The sequence below is a fragment of the Danio rerio genome, chromosome 15, assembly GCF_052040795.2.
Source record: "Danio rerio strain M-AB ecotype USA chromosome 15, GRCz13ab, whole genome shotgun sequence".
Classification (NCBI taxonomy): Eukaryota; Metazoa; Chordata; class Actinopteri; order Cypriniformes; family Danionidae; genus Danio; species Danio rerio.
This window is the reverse complement of record NC_141035.1, coordinates 1,520,175-1,545,295: the sequence shown is the minus strand read 5'-3', so window position 1 is coordinate 1,545,295 and position 25,121 is coordinate 1,520,175. Positions and strand designations below refer to the sequence as shown.

The following is a 25,121-nucleotide window of genomic DNA, read 5'->3' as shown; positions in this document are numbered from 1 at the left end:
ATTCAACCGATTCCAGTCAATTAATCATTTTATGAAGCTTTAAACTCTTCCCTTTCCTACCATTTCGGTTGAGTCACTTACCTCGGAAACTTTTTCGAGATTATAAACTCAAATACAGCGGACTGATCACTGTTCATCTGAGTTTTCAGGGCGAATTTCAACCACAACTTCCCACCAATCACATTTTCCGTCTCAAGACGCAGCGTGTTGCATTCAAGACGTAAAATCAAGAGATGTGATTGGTGGGAAGTTGAGTTTGTGCGCATGCGTGGGAAGTGTTTGTATTTCGGTTTGACTCGGTAAGTTTGCGCTTGTTTGTGTTTAATAAACATTAACACGCTAGAGTTAACATCTGTTTCATGTCCTCTGATTATCATATTTTACAGGCAGTGAAGCGGCTCAACAACTGTTGCTGGAGGTAGTTTTAGTGATGTCGTCTGAACTTTTCATACTTGTTATTACGTGTGTAAATGCACTTTTACAGGCGCTAGGACACATTTCTCAATAGTTGGGACACTTTTGCTAAACTCTTGACAGAGTGAAGCACAACAGAAGTCTCAGTGGGCTAAACTGAGGATCTATCCTCATAGTTTTGGCACAAACTGCATTCAATGCCCATATCTCACACAGACACAACTGACAAAACTCTGTGTACTTACAGGACATTTTGCACATGCTTATACTGTTTTCAGAACTGATGTTCAAAACAATAACATCATGCAAAACTGAATAAGACAACAAAATTCAACAGAAACATTTTATCGAGACACATTTCACATCTAGAAATGCAGTTTAACCAGCCAGATTAGCATAACTATTGTATATTATATATATATATATATATATATATATATATATATATATATATATATATATATATATATATATATATATATATATATATATATTATCATATTATATTATACTATTGTCTCTATATCAGTGGATGGTGTGTACACAAATACTTGTATTTTGGACCCTGCTGAAAAATCCAGCTTAAACCAGCCTAGGATGGTTGGCTGGTTTTAGCTAGTTGAGCCTGGTTTTAGAGGGGTTTTGATCATTTCCAGGCTGGTTTCCAGCCATTTCCAGTCTAGTTTTAGCTGGTCAGGCTGGGAAATGACCAGATAAAACCAGCTTGACCAGCTTAGCCAAAACCAGCTATGTCCAGCTTAAACCAGGATGGTCAAGTTGGTTTTAGCTGGTCATTTTCCAACCTGACCAGCTAAGACCAGGCTAGAAACCAGCCTGGATGTGGCCAAAGCCCCTCTAAAACCAGCCAACCATCCTATGCTGGTTTAAGCTGGATTTTTTAGCAGGGGAATTGCTTAAAATAAAATACAAATAAATAAACAACTTAAAATATTCTGCATCATGTCTGATTCATTCCAGCAACATATATTGCAGTTATGAACTGAGATGTGTCCTTGTTTTACACCAGAACACTCAGTGTAATGCTACACATTGTTGTTAGTGTGTTTAGCTTATTGTTTTGTGGGTGACAGAGTGTGTTTGTGGGCTGTCCTCCTTTGCTGGTGTTCTGGAGGAATGAGTTTATTTGAGAGCTGAATACAGTGTTTTGGTAGTCGTGGAGCGTTTTGAATGTGAAATGAACTGCTTTGCCAAGCTGAAAGTCGGTCTGGAGAATTGTGTGAAGAGTTTTGCAGAAGTGACCCAAGTATTGAGAAATGTGTCCTAGCGTCTGTAAAAACTGTCAACATGCTTTACTTCATTTATGCATCAAGATTGTCTTTATTAATATTCATATGCATTATAATGGAAAAATAAGCCCTGTGTGAGTAGAGAGTGGGGATCGTGAACACTTTCCTTAAGTACATTATCATGGCGGGTTTATTTTAGGTAGTCGATTTTATATGAAGACATTTTAATTCTCCCACAGTTGAACAATTTATTGTTTATATATAAATGTCATGCAAATGAGTCTTCAGTTCTGTCTCCACAATCACTATAGCCTTAGTTTTATTAGCATTATGCATTTTTCATCACTTCTCCAAATAATTCTGAAATCTATTGGTTTTCTTCAAAAAATTGCCAAAAAGATTTGAATTATTTTTTAAAAGCACCGTTTTAGGTGAATGCAGTTTAATTAAATTGTAATTTAATGACATTTACTAGACACTTGTAATTAAAAAAGCTGCTAAGACTTGGTTTCCTTTAAGTTTTGCATACGGATGGGAATGTTGTTAAAAAGTGTTGTTTATTGCTGCTCAGAAACCCAAAGAAAGAAATAAACTGTTTGTTTTTATTTTGAAGTAAAAATAAGTGAAAAGTGTTTATTTAAACATTTAAACAAATAATTTTACACTGAAAACAAATGACAGAACAATGCATAAATACATAAAAAGAGTCATTTTAAACAAAAGTTTTTGTCTAACGTAAATCTAAGCATCATATCATCCAAGTATTTCCCTTTTAAAGACAAAAAAAATCTAGTCAAAGGCTGCTGATCCTGTCTGAACGGCACTTTTGATCAACTATTTTACAAACATGTTTGGTATTTTCATTTATTTTTCATACAAAGTATACAGCTTATCAGTGCAGTTCTTGTCATGTGACTCTCAGAACGCAAAATTCATGATATTGTGAACGGCCCTAAATTAATAGCCTTCGCCATAGATTAAGTCAGCCTTTAATCCAGTGTGCGTATGGTGTACAAGTTTGAAACTTTATACAAATGCACAGTTGGCGTAAAAGTTGTTGCAGCAGTTTTGTTACGTGCAGAAATGTGATGTTGAGAAGCCTTACGATTAATTTACCATGGTGAAATCTGTTAATCGTTGCATCCCTAATTTAAGTACCATTCATAGGCATTGACAGGGAAAGCTGTCCGCAGACATAACATGCACTCCAGTATACATTTATTATTGTTAAATTTGGCGAGGCAGTGGCGCAGTAGGTAGTGCTGTCGCCTCACAGCAAGAAAGTCGCTGGTTTGAACCTCGGTTTAGTTTCTGTGTGGAGTTTGCATGTTCTCCCTGTGTTCGCGTGGGTTTCCTCCACAGTCCAAAGACATGTGGTACAGGTGAATTGGGTAGGCTAAACTGTCCGTAGTGTATGAGTGTGTGGATGTTTCCCAGAGATGGGTTGTGGCTGGAAGGGCATCCGCTGCGTAAAAACATGCTGGATAAGTTGGTGGTTCATTGCGCTGTGGAGACCTTAAATTAAAAAAGGGACTAAACTGACAAGAAAATGAATGAATGAATATTGTTAAACTTAAATAAATCTATTAATTTATTATGTTTACAGGAAGAACTGCTTGAAGTTGGTGATGGACAGTCTGGAGGAGGATCTGACGTGTTCTGTTTGCTACGCGCTCTTCACGGATCCGCGAGTGTTGCCCTGCTCACACACCTTCTGCAAGAGCTGTCTGGAAAGCGTGCTGCAGGTCTCGGTTAATTTCTCAATCTGGCGACCCCTCCGGCTGCCCCTCAAATGCCCCAACTGCCGCAGCGTAGTAGAGCTGCCCACAAACGGCCTGGACGCGCTTCCGGTTAACGTGTGTCTGCGTGCAATCGTAGAAAAATACCAACGTGAGAGTCGCCCCCGTTCTCCATCCTGCCCTGAGCATCCTGGCCAGCCTCTCAATGTGTACTGCGTGCAGGACCGCAAGCTGATCTGCGGCTTCTGTCTGACCATCGGGCAGCACCAGGGACATAAAATCGATGATCTGCAGACGGCGTATGTAAAGGAGCGCACCGACCAGCCCACATTCATCCAGAGCCTAAGAGGCGAGCGCTGGGAGGAGATGAACCGTCTGGCCGAACAGCTTCAGATGGAGAAAACCCGCAGTGAAGCGCTGGTGCAGAAAGATCGAGAGGTGGCGCTGGTTTTCTTCCAGGGGCTCGAGCTCACCTTGGCCCAGAAGAAGGAGCAGTTCATGCAGGTTATTATTGTGCTTGAGCATTTATAAATTTGTTTAATTTTAGAAGATTTCAGTTGTAGGAACTAGGAAAATTAGGCAGCGCTACCAAGGAGAAATTCATTTGCAGAAACTAGGAGAAATTAAGTTAAGAGAACTAGAAATTTGAAAATGAAATGCACTAACACGAAAAAGTTGCATTATTGCGAATGAAGTGGATTTGACGCGCGAATGAAGCGAGTAACCTCAAATGTTCACGCGGCAATTTACTCGCGAATAGCGTGATTTATCCACACGTTCCGCGTCTGGTGTGAACACAGCATAAGAAGAAAAATGAATGACAATTAAAAAAAAATAAGTTGCACTAACTTTAAGAATTAAGTGCTATTAACTAGGAACAATAATTAGAAAAAGAGAATTAGAAAAGAATAACAACAATTAGAAAAATGAAGTTGCACCAACTCGTCATATTAACTTGCAATAACTAGTAAAAATTAAGTTAGACATATAGAGTTTCACTAGTTTAAAAAATTAAGTGGCAGCAACAAAAATTATGAGAACTCAAAAAAATTAGGTTATAGAACTCTTTACTGATACTGTGAGGTGGCATCTGTTTTCCTCATCTTTCATTATTGTAGTTTTGCATTTTTTAATTGGTTTGATTTTAGAATTGAGTTGTAGGAACTAGAAAATTTAGGCGGCGCAAACTAGAAAAAATTAAGTTGGAGAAACTAGGAGAAAAAAGTGCAAACTAGAAAGTTTGAAAATGAAATGCACTAACATGAAAAACTTGCATTATCTAGAAAATTTTAGTTTTAGAAGAAAAATTGACAAAAAATAAGTTGCACTAACTTAAAAAAATTTAGTGCCAGTAACTAGAAAAAAGTTATGAGAATTAGAAAAAAATCAGTTATAGCAATTTGAAAAATTAAGTTGTACCAACTCGTCAGATTCACTTGCAATAACTAGTATAACATTAAGCTAGAGTTTCACTAGCAGTAAAAAGGAAAATTGTTATGAGAACTCAAATTTGGAGAACTCAAAAAATTAGGTTATGAGAACTTTATTATCCAAGACTGAGAGGTGGCATCTGTTTTCCTCATCTTCCATTATTGTAGTTTTGCATTTTTTTATTGGTTTGCTTTTAGAATGAATTTGTAGGACCTAGTAAAATTAGACGGCGCTAACTAAAAAAATTTAAGTTACAATTATTACAATTAAGAACAATTATGACAATATAATTAAGTTTCAATAACTAGGAAAAATAAAGTTGAGAACTAGAAAGTTTGAAAATGAAATGCACTAACATAAAAAAGTTGCATTATCTAGGAAAATTAAGTTTGAGTAAGACGAAAATTAAATGACAATTAAAAAAATAAGTTGCACTAACATCTAAAAATTTAGTGCCAGTAACTAGAAAAAAGTTATGAGAATTAGAAAAAGTTATAACAATTAAAAAATTAATTCGTCATATTAACTTGCAAAAACTAGTAAAAATTTTGATTAGACAATTAGAGTTTCCCTAGCTTAAATAATTAAGTGTCAGTAATGAGGAAAATTGTTATGAGAACTCCAAAAAATTGGAGAACTTAAAAAATTAGGTTATAGAACAATTTACTAAGACTGTGAGGTGGCATCTGTTTTCCTCCTTTTATTATTGTAGTTTTGCATGTTTTAATTGGTTTGCTTTTAGAATTAAGTTGTAGGAACTAGAAAAATTAGCGCAAACTAGAAAAAATTAAGTTGGAGAAACTAGGAGAAATTAAGTTATGAGAACTAGAAAAATTAAGTTGCAGCAACTAGAACAATTATGACAATAAAATGAAGTTTCAGTAACTGGGAAAAATAAAGGTATGAGAACTAGAAAGTTTGAAAATGAAATGCACTAACATAAAAAAGTTGCATTATCCAGGAAAATTAAGTTTGAGTAAGAAGAAAATTAAATGACAATTTAAAAAATAAGTTGCACTAACTTTAAAAATGTAGTGCCAGTAACTAGAAAAAAATAGTTATGATAATTAAAAAAAAATAAGTTATAACAATTCAAAAAATTAAGTTGCACCAACTCGTCAGATTAACTTGAAATAACTAGTAAAAATTAGATTTGACAATTAGAGTTTCACTAGCTTATAGTTAAGTGGCGGCAACGAGGAAAATTCAGATTCAAAAACTCAAATTAGGTTATAAGAACTTCATTTACGAAGACTGAGGTGGCATCTGTTTTCCACTTCCATTGTTGTAGTTTTGCATGTTTTAATTGGTTTGCTTTAAGAATTAAGTTGTAGGAACTAAAAAAATTAAGTAGCGTTAACCTGAAAAAAAGTTGCACTTACTACAAAACTAAGCTACAGTAACTAGAACGAGTACATTATAACAATTATTGACCGCGTTTATGCAGGCGCTGGAGCGGGCGAATGTGCTTCTCAATCAGGCCTACGAGCCGCTGATGGAGCAGCTGAAAGGTCTGCAGGAGGAGCACAGCCAGCTGCAGATCCTGATCTCCAGCATGGAGGAGGACCAGGAGAGTCCGCTGGAGTACCTGGAGAAGGTGCATCAGCTGAGGGAGCGAATAAACACTCTGAACTGCACACCGATGCCTACTGTACCCAGCCTTCAGATGAGCCCACGAGCCGAGAGATTCATTGAAAAACACTGGACCGATGTGACCCTCAGAGATCTGAGAGACGGGCCACTTCCAGAGATCTCCTGGCACTCAGAGAGCTGCTCAACCAGCAGAGCACAGGTCTCAGATCAGACTCGCTGCTGGAGGATCTGTGTGTGTTTATGTGTGATCATGCTGCTGCTGCTGTTCTGTCTCAATAGAGGAACACACTGGCTTTCTGCTCTCCGTCAGGCTGGAGAAAACGCTCTGAGTGGACTGAGTCAGCCACTGCGTGATCTAGGCGCGCTCTTCTGTTGTGTGCTGCAGAACACTGGCAGTAAATTACAGGCATTCATCTCTACTGTAGGAGAACACACACATCAGCGGCTGCTCCGCTTCTTAAAAGAATTACACTGGTGTTAAAGCACCATGACTGCGTCTGAATCACATGCAGATGTCATTGCGCAGATGTCAAAAGCACAATGGCTGTGTTTGAAATCGCATACTATATAGTACACTAATAACAGATTGACCTACAACTAATGCGATAGGTCGTCCCAATTTCATTTATACTACTTCAAGTCATACTAAATGAATCGCACTATTCTAAAGGTCGTGTAGTAAATTCAAATGCAGTGCATACTCTAGCAGGCGATTTCAGATGCAGCCCATGAAACCGAAGTTAAGATTGTTTTTTTTTCTTCTTTAATTGTGACGTACATGCACTTGAAACTGCTTTGAAATGAGAAAAAAATGTAGCGCAGTGGATGATTTCATCATTTTGAAAATCAGTTGGATCGTTGGAAGCGTTGCTAACAAAATGAAGGAAGACGAATAGACAAAAGTAGGGCACAAACAAGACACACCCTAAATTACTGATAGCCCCACCCTAAATTGGAAAAAGTTGGAGGACCCTGGCCCTCCAGTACTGAGTTTAGACTCCTGTGGTACCTGACGACCATCGTGACCACATTAAATTTCTTTTTTCTTTTTTTCCAAGCCATATGAACAAGACCAGTTTTCTACTAATGCTGTCGTACAATTTAGAGCTGTGGAGGAATCTGTTTCTGAGATGTTTAAAGTGCAAAGCTTAATCTCACTTGAATTAAATCTGAACTTAGTTTTGAGCGACAGTCGGCACTCTAGGCTAGTGTTTAACAGCAGATGGCGCTCTAGGCTAGTGTTTAACAGCAGATGGCGCTTTAGGCTAGTGTTTAACAGCAGATGGCGCTCTAGGCTAGTGTTTAACAGCAGATGGCGCTCTAGGCTAGTGTTTAACAGCAGTGGGCGCTCTAGGCTAGTGTTTAACAGCAGATGGCGCTCTAGGCTGTGTTTAACAGCAGATGGCGCTCTAGGCTAGTGTTTAACAGCAGATGGCGCTCTAGGCTAGTGTTTAACAGCAGTGGGCGCTCTAGGCTAGTGTTTAACAGCAGATGGCGCTCTAGGCTGTGTTTAACAGCAGATGGCGCTCTAGGCTAGTGTTTAACAGCAGATGGCGCTCTAGGCTAGTGTTTAACAGCAGATGGCGCTCTGGGCTAGTGTTTAACAGCAGTGGGCGCTCTAGGCTAGTATTTAACAGCAGATGGCGCTCTAGGCTGTGTTTAACAGCAGATGGCGCTCTAGGCTAGTGTTTAACAGCAGTGGGCGCTCTAGGCTAGTGTTTAACAGCAGTGGGCGCTCTAGGCTAGTGTTTAACAGCAGTGGGCGCTCTAGGCTAGTGTTTAACAGCAGTGGGCGCTCTAGGCTAGTGTTTAACAGCAGATGGCACTTTAGGCTAGTGTTTAACAGCAGACGGCGCTCTAGGCTAGTGTTTAACAGCAGATGGCGCGCTAGGCTAGTGTTTAACAGCAGACGGCGCTCTAGGCTAGTGTTTAACAGCAGTGGGCGCTCTAGGCTAGTGTTTAACAGCAGATGGCGCTTTAGGCTAGTGTTTAACAGCAGACGGCGCTCTAGGCTAGTGTTTAACAGCAGATGGCGCGCTAGGCTAGTGTTTAACAGCAGTGAGCGCTCTAGGCTAGTGTTTAACAGCAGACGGCGCTCTAGGCTAGCGTTTGACAGCAGATGCCGCTCTAGGCAAGTGTTTGACAGCAGACGGCGCTCTAGGCTAGCGTTTGACAGCAGATGGCGCTCTAGGCTAGCGTTTAACAGCAGACGGCGCTCTAGGCTAGTGTTTAACAGCAGATGCCGCTCTAGGCTAGTGTTTAACAGCAGATGCCGCTCTAGGCTAGTGTTTAACAGCAGATGCCGCTCTAGGCTAGTGTTTAACAGCAGACTGTAATCTAGGCTAGTATTTAAAAACTAGCCTAGATCACAGTCTGCTGTTTAAAATTATTTTAGAGTGCCGCACTCTAGTTTTCAACAGCAGACGCCATTAGAGTTTTAAACATCTGCTGGTAATATCTAAGCTTGCTAATAATTTAAGAGAGAATAATGATGAATTTTGAAAATCTCAGAATTGATTTCTGGAGCGATGTTTCGCCACAGCTATAAGTACTGATACAGATCTAACCCGCAGAATGCTCGTTTTTAAAGATGTCATGACGTCTTTTTATAATATTGTAATTAATGTGTCTTAAAGCTCTCTCACCATGTTCTTTTGCACAGGAAATCATAGAAATGAATAGGAAACTAATTTTGGAAAATATATTTATTATAAAACTGTTACAGAGAAAGTATTACGAAATGAAGCACTGATTTGTATTTGCAGCCAGATCCAGTATAGCTGGCAGTGCTTCATCGTTCAACAAAAGCTTCTTTGTGCGACTGCATTACATCGGTGCACAGACTACAGAACAGTTATATAAGAGCATGACGACGGTGAAAGTCTTCGGGAGTAGCTCAGGTTGTGTCCAATCTTCTCTGATATGCTAATCTTGCTTCATTTCCATCATTATTGGGTGCTCGCACAGATGGTCACACTGATGGATTTTAATAGGGTTCTGCAGGTTTTAGAATGGTCAACTTAAGATTTTAAGACCAAGTGTAGAAATAAGTTAAACACTACACAATTTTCTAGGTATACATTTAAAGCGAGCACACAAAGAATTATATTAGCAAGACTTTAAAGGCTTGAATACAACTTTGTGAAGTTTATTAATAAATAAGTATGAGCTGCACAGTGGTGCGGTTAGTAGCACAATCACCTCACAGCGAGAAGGTCGGTGCTTTGAGTTCCGGCTGGGTCAGTTGGCATTTCTGTGTGGAGTTTGCATTAGGCATGGGATGATAACCATTTTCAAGGTATACCACGGTGTGGAAAAGTTAAGGTTTTAAAACTGCCAAAATTTTCTCTTACACCGTTCCTAAGGTACATGTAAGATTTTTCTTTTTTTAGGACGACAGTATCTCCAGCAGAAAATATCGCTAAAGATTCTGTTTAAATGATTAAGAAATCTGTGTTTGAAACTAATGAAGACAAAGCAGAAGTCAATGATTCATTATTTAGCCTGACGTTAACGTTTCAAAATATTTAAAATGTTTCTCAAAATAAAATATATTATAAAAAAAGTTGTGTTTTTTACTCAGACATTTAAAAAGAATATAATTCAGCGCAGTAATCACAATACTGTGAAACAGTGATATTTTTATCCAAGGTTATCACACCGTCAGAGTCTTATACCGTGCCTAGTTTGCATGTTCTTCCAGTGTTCACGTGGGTTTCCTTCGGGTGCTCCGGTTTCCTCCACAAGTCCAAAGACATGCGCTATAGGGGAAATGGGTATGCTAAATTGTCCATAGTGTGTGTTTGTTTGTGTGTGAATGAGTATGTACAGATGTTTCCCAGTGATGGGTTGCAGCTGGAAGGGCATTCGCATATATGTTCAAACGTATGCTGGATAAGTAGGCGGTTCATTCTGCTGTGGTGACCCCAGATTAAAGGGACTAAGCTGAAAAGAAAATGAATGAATAAGAGGATCACATGCTCTTGATTGTCCATGACTGGTCCTGCATTAGGCAACACATGATTCTGCAATCAGAGGATTCCTAACTCAACATAAACAACCAGATGCAAGTTATTCTCATTTCAGTTATGTCATCTTGAAAAATCCCCTCTTCCACTCTACTCCTCCTATTTTTGTTAGATAAGGTGGCCAGCACTGTCGCCTTACAGCTTAAACGTCCCAGCTTCAAGCCCTTACCAGGCCAGTGGACATTTCTGTGTGAAGTTTGCATGTTCTCACGTGGGTTTTCCCCCAGTTTCCTCTCACAGTCCAAAGACGTGAAACATATGTGTATTGACCAAAATAAATCGACAACATAGATATAGAAGCAGGGGAGTTCTGGAGATCTACCTGAGCTCAAACTCCCCTCTCGACCTGCAAACTGGAGGGAGCCCTGGGGTGGAGGATCTCATCTCAGGTCTCTCCCAGGACTCCCTAATATTTTATCAACTTATTGTACTTTCTATTTTTTCCCCACTTGCTCCTTTTGAGCTTCTACAAATATGAAGCACTTTCACTATTTGAAATGAAAATAAACTGCTTATTACACAAGTCTTCAAAGCCAGGAATTGTGTTTTTTTTTTGTAATACATTTCCAAGTCTCAGATGAATAAATATCAGCAGCCAGTGTGGCGTTCTTCCAGCAGCAAAACCAAAAACAAGTGCTTATTGTGGTTTATTACCGTGGATTTGAGGTCTGAAATGTAAAAACACCTAATTTAATTGTTCATTTAAAATATCCAGCTGCAGTGCAGTTAAAACACGAGAACAGTCGATAGGCTACACCTATAATTCTGTCGAATAAAAATCATTTTATTAAAAATTAAAATTAAAAAGCAGAGTAACGGGAGACATGTAAAAGGCTCACAGGAGCACAGCGATGTGAAAGCAGAACAGGTGATGGTGCATTACTGAGTCTGCGCTCATGCCGTCTGGATCTCTCGCAGGATGATGGTTTTGGGGTTGATGGCCACGTTCTTAGTGGTGTTGTGCGTTTTGTAGATGCCAATGAGCCGGTCGGCCATCTCAAACATGTTGTTCCTCAGAGAGATGATGATGAACTGGGCATTCTTGGTTTGTTCCTGCAAGAAATCAGAGGAAGTTAGAGACCAAAAATAAAAATCATGCACTTTTATATTTCCTGTTAGGAATCATCGGCCACTTTATTAGGTACAACTACTTGTTAATGCAAAATTCTAATCAGCCAATCACATGGCAGCAGCTCACTGCATTTAGGCATGTAGACATGGTCGAGATGATCTGCTGCAGTTCAGAGTGAGCATCAGAATGTGGAAGAACGGGGATTTAAGTGACTGAGCGTGGCATGGTTGTTGGTGTCAGACGGGCTGCTCTGAGTATTTCAGAAACTGCTGATCTACTGGGATTTTCACGCACAACTATCTCTAGGGTTTACAGAGAATGGTCTGATAAAAAGGAAACATCCAGTGAGCGGCAGTTCTGTGGGCGCAATGTGAATGTCAATTTGAACTCACTCTTGTTGTTCCTTAAAGTACAGGACGACCTTAAACAGAACGTTGTGGCCAAATTAAGACTCAAAATCAGCCCAGAGTAAATGAAAACATCCTAGACAGCACACAAGGGTTAAGCTTTGTTTTAACAGTGTTCAACAAATGTTGATTTACTGATTTCCACATTGGTTTTAAACCATCTGCATATTTTATGATTACCAGCCTATTATTATTATGGTATTTACATTAGTCTTATTTTTCTCCTCATGTACAGCTCTTTGGCTTTGAAACTGCTTTAAAAATGCCCTGAAACAGGAAAGTGGACGTACATATATGTAGCAGGCCACGATGGAGACGTTCTTGAAGTCGAGAGCAGCGTCGATCTCGTCCATGAAGTAGAGCGGTGTGGGCTTAAAGTGATGCAGAGCAAACACCAGCGCCAGAGAGCTGAGCGTCTTCTCTCCTCCAGACAGATTATAGATCTTCTTCCAGCTCTTCTTTGGGGGACGTACACTGAAAACAGACAGCACTACTATTAAAATAACCACCACTGAGTTTATTACAGATGACCAAACTGAAATAAAAGCACAATGCATCTAATATCTCTAACAACTAAACAAGACCTTCACATTTTGGGGGAGTCAGAGTGGATCAGTTTCGTGTAAATGAAGTAATGAATGAAGGAGGCTCTGTGTTTTAACTTTCAGAATATTAAACCATGCAGAGAATTCAGACATGCTTGAAAGCGAGTGGTTGTTGAATACATTTTTTGATTTGTCATGCATCTACTTGTAAATGTTATTGCAAAAGCATTTCATTCCATCTTTGTGCATTCATGCATTTTTCCCTCAAAGTAGTGCATTTTCCAAAATATATAGTTATGTGTAAATGTGTGTGTAAAACAACTTTGTCTAGATCAGTAGTGTCCAAACTCAGTTCTGGAGGGCCGGTGTCCTGCATATTTTAGTTCCAAACCCAATTAAAAACACCTGAACCAGATAACCAAGCTCTTTATAGGCAGGTTTGTTGGAGGAAGTTGGAGCTGAACTATGCAGGACGCCGGCCCTCCAGACTGAGTTTGGACACCCCTGGTTTAGATTGAGAATGCAAAGGATTTAGCTGTGGCCTGCCCTGATGTAGAATGGACAGGGTTCATACACATTTTTACAACTAAAATTCCACTTTTCCATGATTTTCCCAAGACTTCAAGTCATTTTCATGACCTAGTATTTCATGCAATGTGCGTGGTAAACAATGCATAAAGAATGGAAAACGTGGAAAAACAATGCATGTTCAAATTTATTACAGCCAATCGTAAAACCAGCAGCAATCTATTTAGTTTAAATTTATATACATGTAAGATTGATTTAGATGAAGTTTACACCGCACATATAATGTGAGAGTATGTGAATGGCCAAGAACAGAAAAGAAGTAAATGACCTATATTCAAGTGTACAGATATCGGTTTTCCATGACTTGTCCAAAACATTGTGGGTTTTTCCATAACTTTTCCAGGCCTGGAAAATGCCATGTCAAAATTCCCTGACTATTCCAGGTTTTCCAAGACCGTATGAACCCTGAGGGACTAAGCTGAGGTCCCATTTACACTTCAGACTACCAAATACATTTCAGACTATTTTATGGTGCCCACAGGAAATTTATATTTAGCATGTTCATCATCACAATATATCAAACTGAATATCGTTATACGACTAGAATGATGCATGTCTTAATATTGGTTTCAATGTGAATATCAGTGTAGTTAAATCATTATCTTAGAATTATAAGGTTCTATCTGACATATTTGTCAAAATTGAGTTGACATATTCTTATTAAATGACAACATTTACATTATGATATGTTTTTTATACGGTGTTAACATTTTAAGATTTCTTATTTGGAACATATGTTACACACTTACTGTTTGCTATATGGAATGCAAAAGTTTTGAAGCTCAATATCTCATAATCAGTCAGAACGCAGAGAGAACCTTATAATTCCAAGCTGACGAAATGTAAACACACACCTGAACATGATGCCCTCAGAGAAAGGATCCAGACTGTCCACCAGCTCCAGCTCTGCGTCGCCCCCTAGCGTGAGCATCTGATAGTTCTCCTTCAGTTTATTGGTGATGATGTTGAATCCCGCCATGAACTCGTGCAGTCTCTGTTTGCGCAGGTCCTCGCAGCCCCTCTTGAAGCTGTCTCTCTGTGTAGTGATGTCATCAAGCTCTGCCACTCTCTGCAGATACAACTCCTCCTACATAGACAAATGCACAGTGATGCAAGCTGTTATTGAGGGACCATTGTGAAACAACGCAAACACTCTCAAAACAGACTATTTTTTAATGTGGGCTAATTTGACAAGTTCCCTAGAGGTAAACTGTTGAGTTTTAGCATTTTTGAATCCATTCAGACAAACTTCGAATCAGGCTGGAGCACTTATAGCTTTTAGCTTAGCATAAATAATCATTGAATTGGATTAGAGCATTAGCATCTCACTCAAACGACTAAAAGTTTCTATAGTTTTCTATGTAAATCTAGACTCCTCTTGTAGTTACATTGTGTGTACAACCAACAAATAAAAAAAGTTGACTATTTTCAGGCACTATGTAATATCATTGCTCCTGCTGTAGTCATGGTATGGCAGCAAAGTTCCTTGATTATAATCCCACATAAAGAATATAGTTTCTAGCTACAGTACATTAGCCTAGAAAAGAGCAACTTTACATTTTCAGTCAGGCTTAGTGTACAATGTAACTACAGAAGAGTCGAGTTTAAATAGAAAAAAATATCTAAACTCTTTTTTTGAAATTTTCCGGTGAGATGCTAATGGTCTAATCCAATTCAATTACTTATGCTATGCTAAGCTAAAAGTGCTCCCACCAGACCCAGATATCAGCTAAATAGATTTTAAAATGGTAAAAGTTCTAGGGGAGTTTTAAAACGAGTGTATTTACCCCCCAAAAACGTGATGTAGCTCTCAGGTGCAACTTTAAAATATTACGTTTCCACCATTCCGTACGTAGGACATTTTCTAAGGAGCGCACGACCAAAAGCTCAAATGTACATTGTGGATGTGCAAATTTGAACTCACTCTTGTTGTTCCTTAAAGGACGACCGTAAAAGTACATGTAGGAGTGTAGATATGAAGGTCAGACAAGCGTGAATAAAACAAGATTGAGTGCCTTATATGCATTTTAATTAGCATTTTAAATTCAATATTTAAGGCCAATTATATATAAGAGGGGACTAGACCCGTCACAATAATCAATATAAGGACTTATCGTACAACACATAGCCATGCAATATATATCCCCTATACATAAAAACCAATTGTAGCAACATTTAAGCTGATGTGCAACAACATCTCTATTGAAGGTGTCTGTGTCAGTATGGTTAAAACACTGTAGTATTTTATCATACATTACTATAGGATATTTTCATGTGGGTGTCTGATAGCTAAAAATAGATCTGGTAGTAGATATTGCTTCCCCTGTTACTCTTTACCTTACAGTTTAAGCACTTATTATTTATTTAGGACATGCGTTTTCACATTCTGACACCAATGCTCATTATTAAAGTGTTAAAATGACTATGATGAAGTTAGATAATCTTCAGAATAAAATATTGCGTGCTCTTTGGACAAATGTACTTGCATTGTGATATTATATTGCCATTCTGGCATTAAATGGTCTTAAAGTGACAATAAAACTGTTTATTACAATTTATTTTAGTGCAATACATTATATAGCAAAAAATAGATATAGTGTTAGGCCTGCAGGAGACATAAAACTGGCCCTGAAAAAAATTTAACTAAAGTAAACTGCTTCAACTATGCATGACAAGACTATGCATGAGTTCAGCCTATTAGATCAAACTGAAACCAAGTCAGGGCGTAGTCATAATTCCATTCGACTTCAATCTGTCCAGCAAAACACTTGGGTGAGCGTTTACCTTCTTCTTGAACTCTGCGATAGCCCCCAGGTTGGGCTTCATGTTGGCGCAGCGGTCCTCCAGCAGAGCGATCTCATTCTTGATGACGTCTGGATTGCCGATGTCTTGCAGCTGATCTGGGTTCAGGGCAGGCAGCTCTTCTGCAGGCACTCCGTCAATGTGGTGAAGACACAACTTGCTGGCCTAAAACAGACAAGACGTGAGGAAGGCAGTCATGCAAGAAGAGAAAAACATCCCAACAAAGAGTGAGACGGACGTGGTCCGACTCATGAAGACAGGACAAATCTAGAAAATCTTGAGCTGCCAGAAAGCAGCCTTTAAATAAAATGTATTATTATTATTAATATTATTAAAAGCAGGTGGGGTACATTTATTAATAAAAAGGTTCCCGTTTTCGACAGGCTTTAATACAGCTCGCTTGTGACCATTTGTGTTCAGACCCTTTTCTATTATTTTGATTTAATTGGCTCATCACTTTCAATTCAAACACGAAGCACTCTGACAAACTAATGTTACACGGCTTACGAGTGGACATGAAAGCAAGTAACTGATTATGCAGCAACTCTGATTCTCAATTGTCTGTGGGAGTTATCTTTTGGTACAGTGAGGAAGATTATGGATTATAGATTATGGATCTTATTGTTATCTATGCATATGCGCCCAAAATTTCATCTATACGACCCCAAAATAAATTTGGGAGCATTTCTGCGAGTGCTCAAAATTGTTGTGTGCGACCAGTTTTTACTGCAAAATGTTCACCACATGCGCGGATTCGGGAAACATTTACGCACAATGCATCTCTAAGCTCTTTGCACTTGAAACGCAGCGCTCAGGAATGGTTTAAAACAGTTGTCATGTCAACTTGCTGCTGTAAACAAATCCAAGTCCGTAATGCTTGCCCCGCCTTCACGCTCTTCTTATTGGCCCACCACTGCTCTAGCACTGAACGCGAATGATCGGTTAATATCAGCTGTCAATCACTCAGTGCATTCTGGCTTCGGATGACAGAGATCTACTACCGCGAAAACTGTAAAGCGCTGAAGATGAGAATGAAGATAACACTGACAGATTTTGTTTTAGAAACCATGGCATCTAAAGTTACAAATAATGACACATCTTACTAGTGATCATGTGCTGAATGTTAATCCACCATCTATACTTTTCCAAGAGTGGATAAGACTTCCATTGGCTTCAAGTCCGCTATGAAAAGTCTGTGGGATGGAGTTTTCAGGTAACTGTTTGCCACATCTAGCATAAGAGCTTCTGTTGAATCCTTCATGTAATCGCCAGATGCTGTCCGCCGTGCAAGTGGCAGATATATGTCAAATTACACCACGTACACTATCGCAAACGGGCTTACACTGACTAAACTAACATCGCTACTCATAAAAGTATTGCTATTAACATGACGTATGCATATAATAGGGTACAGTATATGTCAAATAACAGTGCAATATTAGACACGACCCGTGAGAACAGTTATATCATTAACAGATTCATTCATGTCAAGCAGTGTGTGCAGGGCCGGTGAGCGCTCCGTGTATCTTTTGGTCACTCAGTTATGTTAAAAAAATTTATTTTCTTGTGATAACGGGATTTCGTTGAAACATATTTTCCTCACCCTTGCATATATATATATAGTTTGCTTGTTTGATTAGTGTTGAATTCAAATGCAATAAATATGTTTTTATAAAACTTGTAGTAACAGTGCTTATAAGTGCGACTAAATTTTGGCTGATGCGGCTACATTTTTAAAGTTAGGAGCACCAGTGCTACCAAGCAAAGAAGTTAATTTCGAGCCCTGAAGCAGTACCAAAACATCTGTGTTAACAGGATAGTTCACCTAAAAATGAACATTTCCTCAGCCTCAAGTGGATTCAGTTGGTTCACCTGTGAAGTTTATTGTGAATGTGTGATGAATGCGGTATTTCTGAGCTCTGCACGCACGCACCTCTTTCTGCCAGTGTTTGATCTTGTTGTGGCACTCTGTGATGGCTGTGTCGATGTGCTCCACCTTCAGCCGGACGCTCAGAGACTCTTTCTGCAGCGCGTGCTCCTGCTCCTGTAGAGCCTTGATCTCCTGCACCACTGCACGATGCTGATCCTGCACCTCGGGCAGAGCCTCCTGCACAAATGCACAGACAGGAATCAGTGCCATCCTTTAACAAGGCTAAATTTCCTATCCTCTGGTTTTGTTGGTGCTGTTTTTGCCCCATTGACTTCCATTTAAATGACATTTATTAATTGCAAAGCCAGCATATCATCATGTGTTCTTGATTGTTGCTGGTTTTTATTGGGAAAAGGAACAATATGTCATTTTTACTGATCATCAGTTGCAGTGCGAAAAATAATTAGTATGGAAGCCACCAACATATCGAAAAGGTAGTAAATTGGCCCAGAGTTTAAATCTTTTAAAGCATTTTCCCAAAACATGCGTCAAAATTAGATGTCACTAAAACTCATTCCATTTGCTGAAACAGAGAAAGTCGTGGCCAAACGAAGACTCAAAATCAACCCAGAGTAATTGAAAAAGTCCTCAACAGCACACGAGGGTAAAGGCTTGAGGAGACCCTGTGGTGTGTCAGGTTGAGTATGATGGATGCAGACAGTAAGTACCTCCGCCTGCTGGTAGGACTGCATGATTTCTCCAGCCTGCTCCTCCAGTTTCTTCAGCTGCTCCGTCAGCTCCTCCATCAGCTTCTCATTCTCACTGATCTCCTGCTCCAGCCGACTCACACCGTCCTCTGATTTCTTCAGATTACTGCACACAGCGGACAAAACTCATATTTTATAATAGTATAAAATGTAAATTGTATAATAGTAAAGTTGTATAATTGATATAATACGAAATAATTTACGATAAACTTGATAAAACAAGCTAAATATCGCTACATGCTAATAAAAGCACAGTGCACTACAGCAGATTAAAGACCGCCAGTACATTCAAAACAATCATTGTAATTAAATGATAGTAATAAAAAAAGCAAACTAACTATGCACTAAACCATATTGTGTTCTTGGCCATGGATTGCATTAATAATAATGTTATGAGCACATTATTTATCAACTTTTAATTCGGTGTTGGCGAGTGTTCATTCTAGACCCTGTTTCTCCATATATGGACCCTTTTCACAAGTCGTGATGCTTTTAACGGTCATCATAATCTTAAATCCTTTTTTAAAACATGTATTTTTATCTGTATTCATGTATGCAGGGCTTTATATTAACTTTTTTTAATCACCGGCCACGGTGGCTAGTAGTTTTCCAATGTCACTAGCCACTCTGCATTTTGACTAGCCACAATTTTGTTGTTGGGAAAATATATTTTATTTGCGTAAATTTGACGTTGACATGATAAAAATTACTTGATTTAAATTTTGTGTTGTCCACATGCCTTATTCATTTCACTTTTTGTGTGTCGAGTATGAGCTTGCTCAATGAGCATGAGCAAATGGGTCATGGTTTCACAGTGTTATTGCAATTAGTTTTTATTTTACATGACTTTTTTTAGAGCTCAAAATTAACGATGTACAAACTTATCTCTAGAACCACACAAAACAATAATTATTTCTTAGCCACAAATTTTTATTGTGTCAAAACAAGCAAAGTATAGCTGTATTTACTTTATTTAACAAAACATTTCTTAAAAAAAGAAAAGCAATTAACTTTTAAAAATAACTATTGTCATGTATCAAAAATATGCTCAGTAATCTGTCGTGGCTAAAGATCTCTCGGATCACCAGTTGACTGCACATAGATGGAGAGTTCATCTCCTATTAAAGCAACGTTGTAAAAAAAAATGATAATTAAACCATTTAAACAAAAATAAAAGCAAATAAAACCGTAAGCAAATGAAAGCAGGTGAAACATACCGTGTGTGATAATGAAACATGATCACATGCTCACGGTACTTTAGGCCATTTAATAATCTGTTCAAAGTGAAGGCAACTGGTGCCGTTTACAAAAAGACACATTTTAAGCTCTTGAAAGCATCAGGACTGTGGGTGCATGTTCATCACTATTTGTCTAGTTTATTTGAAAGAGAACCGATGACAGTTGCGTTTCCAGAACCTGTACCAGACACGGTTGCTTCAGGATTCGGGAGCGTGCACGCGTTAAGCAGTCGCGAGCATCACGTCAGCTGTCAGCACGAGCGATCATCATCCTCTCATTTGGTACTCATTTGCTTTCTTCTGCTGGCGTGATCACAATTGTTTTACTTCTTGATTCTGAGATCACATTTGCACGCATATTGGGTAATTCGTATATTGTCGAACCCTGCTTTTAGGAAAACTACAATTTAAAAATTATTTTCAACCAGCCAAAGTGGCTAGTGGAGGTGTCTGTCTAACCCGCCGAAGCTGAAATCTACCCGGATTTGGCGGGTGTTAATGTAAAGCCCTGCATGTATGTATTATATCATATTTGCATCTTATTGTTATCTGTGTAATGCAGTGTGTAGGACAGTCAATCTGACATTATTCTCTCCTCTGGCTGCCGTTATCAGTCTCACACTATTGTTTTCCTTCTTCTGAAAGTCTTGATAACACCATCCTGGAGTTTTTCTTCTTTGTAAAATAATGATTTGTTGTTGTTTACCAACTATGATGACTTCTGCTGCAGAGAAACTCGGAAATGAGTTGATTACATGTGGATCTTGTTACTGACCGTCCCGCAGTCTTGATGGCCACCTGGGCTTTGGTGACGGCTGAGGAGCACTGGTCAAGCTGCGTGTTGATCTGGTCCAGTTTGTCCTGCTGCGCCTTCAGCTTGTGACTGTTGATGTCCACGATGAGCGTGTGCAGCCGCTTCACCTCGGCCTCCACCTTTCCTGCTTTATTGGACGCTGCCTCAAAGTCTGGACAAAAACAACACACAGCATTAGACGTGCGAATCCACAGACTCTTTGAAACATTGCAGCAGAAATGTGTCTACTGTGGTCTGAACATTCCCTGTCCTTTGAGGAGTGTCAATATGGAGCATCTACAAACTGACATTAATCTTTAATTTAGCTGTCAAAGCGGACAGTGAAGATTTTGTATTCTCTAAAAATAAGCTAATGAAGCTATATCTGTGACAGGATTTCAGGAGAACGAGTGATGTATTATCAAATGTACCATCATGACAATGTATGCAAACACTCAAGACTAACATGAAACATCAGACCTCTCAGAAAACGACCCTAAGATGGTCAAAAGTTCAAGTGAGAATACAGAGGTGGGAAGAGAATCTGTAGAAAGATGGCGCAGGAAAAAGACTCTTCAGGATTGTCTAGAAGAGACTACAGGTTATCCTGAAAGGCTGTTTTCAGACATCTCTGCTTTATCAAGTTCAATAAAATCTTCTAGTATTGAAAACCTCCAGCCTGATCGTGGTTAATTAATGGATAGGCCAGGAACTACAACAGCAGCATTCAAAACATTTGCTTTACAATGTTGTCCACCAAAATTAAAACGCGTCATTTTCCAAATCCTCTGTTTTCACACTGCAACACAAAAATCTGCAACATGGAAACTAAATTTATCCACGTTTTCACAAAAATACATTTTGGTTTCCTAAAAACGCCATCTCAGTGTGGACACTTTTAAAGAAAAGTTGTGGACATGGCCTGAACTTCTGCAGCTTAAATTAAATAAGCAAGCACATTGTTTTGTTTCCCAAAGACTTGTAAACTTCACATGTCAGCATTTCCCTTAAGGATAAAACATTTAAGCTGAATTTCACATCAGGCCCCGTTTACACTAGAGCGTTTTAGTTTTAAAACAGCGTTTTAAAAAAACTATCCGCGTCCACACTAGCGTTTCTGAACATATCTCTGTCCACACTACGCCACCAAAAACGTTTATCACGTGACCATTCGCGCACTCTGGGCATGCGCGTTCTAGTATTAACAGGAAGCATGCATCTCGCTCTGCATTTGCCTATTGTTAGTCAACAAACGCCGGTTGAACAATGAACGCGATGGCAAAGAAAGCAAAAGAGGTATTTTTGTGGACAGACGACGAGGTCGAGTTGTTACTAAACGTAACAAATAAATAACTGCACAATGGCGCCTAAAACAGACAATAGTGCAAACAACGCTCCCATTTCTGTGCCCATGTTGTTTACAGTGAAGGCTGGTCTGCTGTCTTCCGGTAGCGTTAAAGCCATGTGTTATAGTCATGTGATAGGGGCTTGACGAATAGGGGAAGGATACGCAATGACACAAAAGCCCCAATCAGGTAGTGAATCTCAGCAGCCCCGCCTCCGCTTCCAGATGCCTCCGTTTTCCCCCATCCACACTGAGACAGAGCAGCAGTGTTTCAGAATGAAGACAGCCTCTCCAGCGTTTCCAAAATGCTCCGTTTTCGGCGCTTGAAAACTCCAGCGTATTATGGATGGATGGCGTAACCGTAGCAAAACTTATGCGTTTTAAAACGAAAACACATTAGTGTAAACGGGGCTTCAGTCTGAAAAAACAAGACCGGCTAATTGTGAATATAAATTGACTTCCCGCAGGAAGTGCTCATGGAGTGATAGTAATAGCCGTTTCCTCCATAACTGCTGTAATCAGGACTGAGCTCTTAAATGCTACTTTACCAGGCATTATAGAAAAAGACTAAAAACGTGCAGTTTTCATGTTTATTCGACAAAGTCAAAGACTTTCAATCTATTTGGGGCAGTTCTGGTATTATGGCAGGCCGTCACAAATAAATAAATGTATGAGAAAACACTAAAGCAGCCCTCCTTACATCTACAGAGACAGCTGCACAACAGAAATTCACATAAACATAGTAATGATCCACTAAATTCACAATTTGATATGATTCACTGATTTAATTTCACAATGTGAAACAATGAACATTTGTTCACAATTTTCTATTGCTGCATGCTTCTCTATGAAATTGAAATAAAACAAAGCTAAATTAAAATTGCAAAACAATGTTTATAACTCTCTGAAACTGACCTCTTAGGCTTTGATCCTAATTGTGGTGTTTTGGTGACTGTCGCTTTAAATTCAAATGAGATTGTGCTCTTTTCAGAAGAGGGCGGAGCTACAAACGCCTGTGTGTCAGCATAGTGGCAGATTCAAAAACAAGACTACCCTCCTATGCTAATGAGGGAGAGATGGTCACTAGTGGGCGGGGTTTTGTGTCTCTGCCGACGTTTTATGAAGTCTGATTATAAAAAAAAAATACAAACATGTTTTATTCACACACCGAGTTCCTCTCAGAGATTTATTCATATAAACTTCTACAATTATATAGTGATTTGTTTAACATAGATATATACATATATACATATATATATATACATAGTTATATAGATTAAAAAAAACAAAAAACTGTCTGTTTTCGCACATCAACATACTTCAAATGAACTTTTCCTTTTTTTTTTTTTTACAAGCAGTGAGTTATGCCTTTAGTAGTAAGGTTTTTAAGGTGAATCAAAACAGTTTTTCAAACTTGTCTTAATTAAAGATTAGGTTTTTTTTTTTTTTGGACAATTTTAAAGAAAGGTTTTGAACCACTCCAAATGTTGACTACTGTGTGTTTGGAATAATATTACTGGGTAAGTGGCTGTTTTCATTGATGGCTGAACACTGCCTTAAACAAAAGCCGCACCTTTCCTGTAGGCCTCCAGACTCTTCTCCATCTGCTTCTGCTTGGCTTTATCAGGAGCAGCGGCGATCACGTTTGCCTCCAGGTCCTTGATCTGAGGCTTGAGGTGAAGCTCCTGCTCTGTGAGGCTCTGTAAAAGCATCGGTTAGCATAGGTTAGTCATGCTGATGTGTAACATTCTGCTAACACTGTGCAATTTCAGCCATGATTTGGCCATCTGAGCCAAATTTGGAAAATCTCTGTAATTCTAGGGCACAGGTGTCAAACTCAGTTGCAAAAGGGCCGCAGCTCTGCACAGTTTAGTTTCAACCCTAATTAAACACACCTGATCAAACTAATGTAGTCCTTCAGGCTTGTTTGAAACCAATAGGTAAGTGTGTTGGAGCAGGGTTGGAACTAAACGGTGCAGGGCTTCGGCCCTCCAGGAATTGAGTTTGACACCCTTGTTCTAGGGTGAAGTCTGTGGTCTTTGATTGAAAGGCTGTATAATGAAAAAAAAACCTAATTGGAATTTTCTGATCAATTTATTGATTTAATTACAATTTAAAATTATTTTATAAAAAACCACAGGCTTGATGTGGTGGTTTTAACTGCACCTAAGACGCACGCATAATCAAAGTGTGCTACACTGTTCATTTAAAACCTCTAAAACATTGTTGGCATTTTCTAAAATAAAGTTCATGACAATTTATCTCAAATAACATTTTATTATATATAAAACCTTAAAATTTTAAGAATCCAAAACTGACGATAATCTACATTAAGGCTGAAACAATGACAGCAAACTTCTGTGCCATTTAAAGTGTAAAGTCATGCCATGACTTTGTTCTTGGACAGAAATTTGTCTAAATGTGTTTATATATTTAACATACTGATCAAAAAAAGGCTTTGGCAGGACAATTTTTGTTTTTCAAAAGAAAAACCCTTTAAAAAAAATAAATAGATAAAAAATTGCACAGTATGCGCTGAGTTTAGCGGCGTCACACAGGCGCTGCCTGACCTGAATGGTGGCTGTGTACTTCTCCAGCGTGTTCTTCATGTCTCTCAGCTCACATCTGGCTTTGTGCACCTTCTCCTCCAGCTGGTTTTTCCTCTTCTGGCAGTCCTGCAGCTGCGTCACCTCCTTGTTCAAAGCACTCTCCATTTTATCCAGCTGCAAGCAACCACAGATCTTTAGCCAGTAACGATGCACTAAAACTAATTTCCTAAAGGCAAACAACTATCTTTGTGCTGACAACGCAGAAATCTATCAGCTGTCTGAAATGCAGGAAAACATCTGGCATCACACTTGTAGATTAGATTTTAACTTAGTCATTGCACATGTAGAGTACAAGATAACGAAATACAGCGTGCAAATATAGTGTTAGTGTTAATGTGTTAATCTATACAGATAGAGCTAGTGTTGTGCATATGAATAAGGTGACTTGATAACTAATAATGTTATACAAGAAATAATACACAGATATACTTACTATGGAAATATTCTACAATTTAAATTAGACAGATGCATCAAGGTTTCACCAAATTTAAGACATTTTTAAGACCATTATGAATGGAATTTTAGACTTAAATGCTAAGGATTTTATTTGAATATCCCACTTGGAAACGATTTTCACTTGCCCCATCAAAAATGATTATAATTGAATACATTTAAAACTACAATAATAATAAT

General features: G+C 38.7%; 2 protein-coding genes across 6 annotated transcripts in view; one reads left to right on the top strand and one right to left on the bottom strand.

Moving 5' to 3' along the window:
- Window positions 1-248: 248 nt before the first annotated feature.
- On the top strand, window positions 249-10,988 carry trim59 (tripartite motif containing 59). Of its 4 annotated transcripts, XR_015508927.1 has the most exons (5): window positions 249-299; window positions 387-418; window positions 3,268-3,904; window positions 6,279-8,735; window positions 8,790-9,682. XR_015508927.1 is itself a non-coding variant. In XM_087283619.1 (4 exons), exons 3-4 carry the CDS (start codon window positions 3,290-3,292, stop codon window positions 6,903-6,905), a joined length of 1,242 nt encoding a protein of 413 aa, XP_087139745.1. In that variant the 5' UTR covers window positions 249-299; window positions 387-418; window positions 3,268-3,289; the 3' UTR covers window positions 6,906-10,988. The 4 variants fall into 4 exon arrangements, 2 of the variants coding, with proteins under 2 accessions (XP_087139745.1, XP_087139744.1); XR_015508926.1 differs by lacking the exon at window positions 387-418 and having other exon boundaries at window positions 8,790-10,988; XM_087283619.1 differs by having other exon boundaries at window positions 6,279-10,988.
- Window positions 10,989-11,214: 226 nt separating this feature from the next.
- The window catches only part of smc4 (structural maintenance of chromosomes 4), a 38,867-nt gene continuing 24,960 nt past the window's right edge, over window positions 11,215-25,121 (bottom strand). Inside the window, exons 16-24 of one of the 2 annotated variants that reach the window (NM_173253.2) lie at window positions 24,450-24,602; window positions 23,453-23,579; window positions 20,517-20,706; window positions 18,465-18,609; window positions 17,800-17,973; window positions 15,849-16,031; window positions 13,919-14,151; window positions 12,222-12,405; window positions 11,215-11,505 (exon numbers count right to left, since the gene is read on the bottom strand). In NM_173253.2, the coding sequence (NP_775360.2) occupies window positions 11,347-11,505; window positions 12,222-12,405; window positions 13,919-14,151; window positions 15,849-16,031; window positions 17,800-17,973; window positions 18,465-18,609; window positions 20,517-20,706; window positions 23,453-23,579; window positions 24,450-24,602 (1,548 nt within the window). In that variant the 3' untranslated portion in view covers window positions 11,215-11,346. Of the gene's footprint in view, window positions 11,506-12,221; window positions 12,406-13,918; window positions 14,152-15,848; window positions 16,032-17,799; window positions 17,974-18,464; window positions 18,610-20,516; window positions 20,707-23,452; window positions 23,697-23,890; window positions 24,603-25,121 lie in introns of both variants that reach the window. The other variant, XR_015508333.1, reaches the window with a different exon arrangement.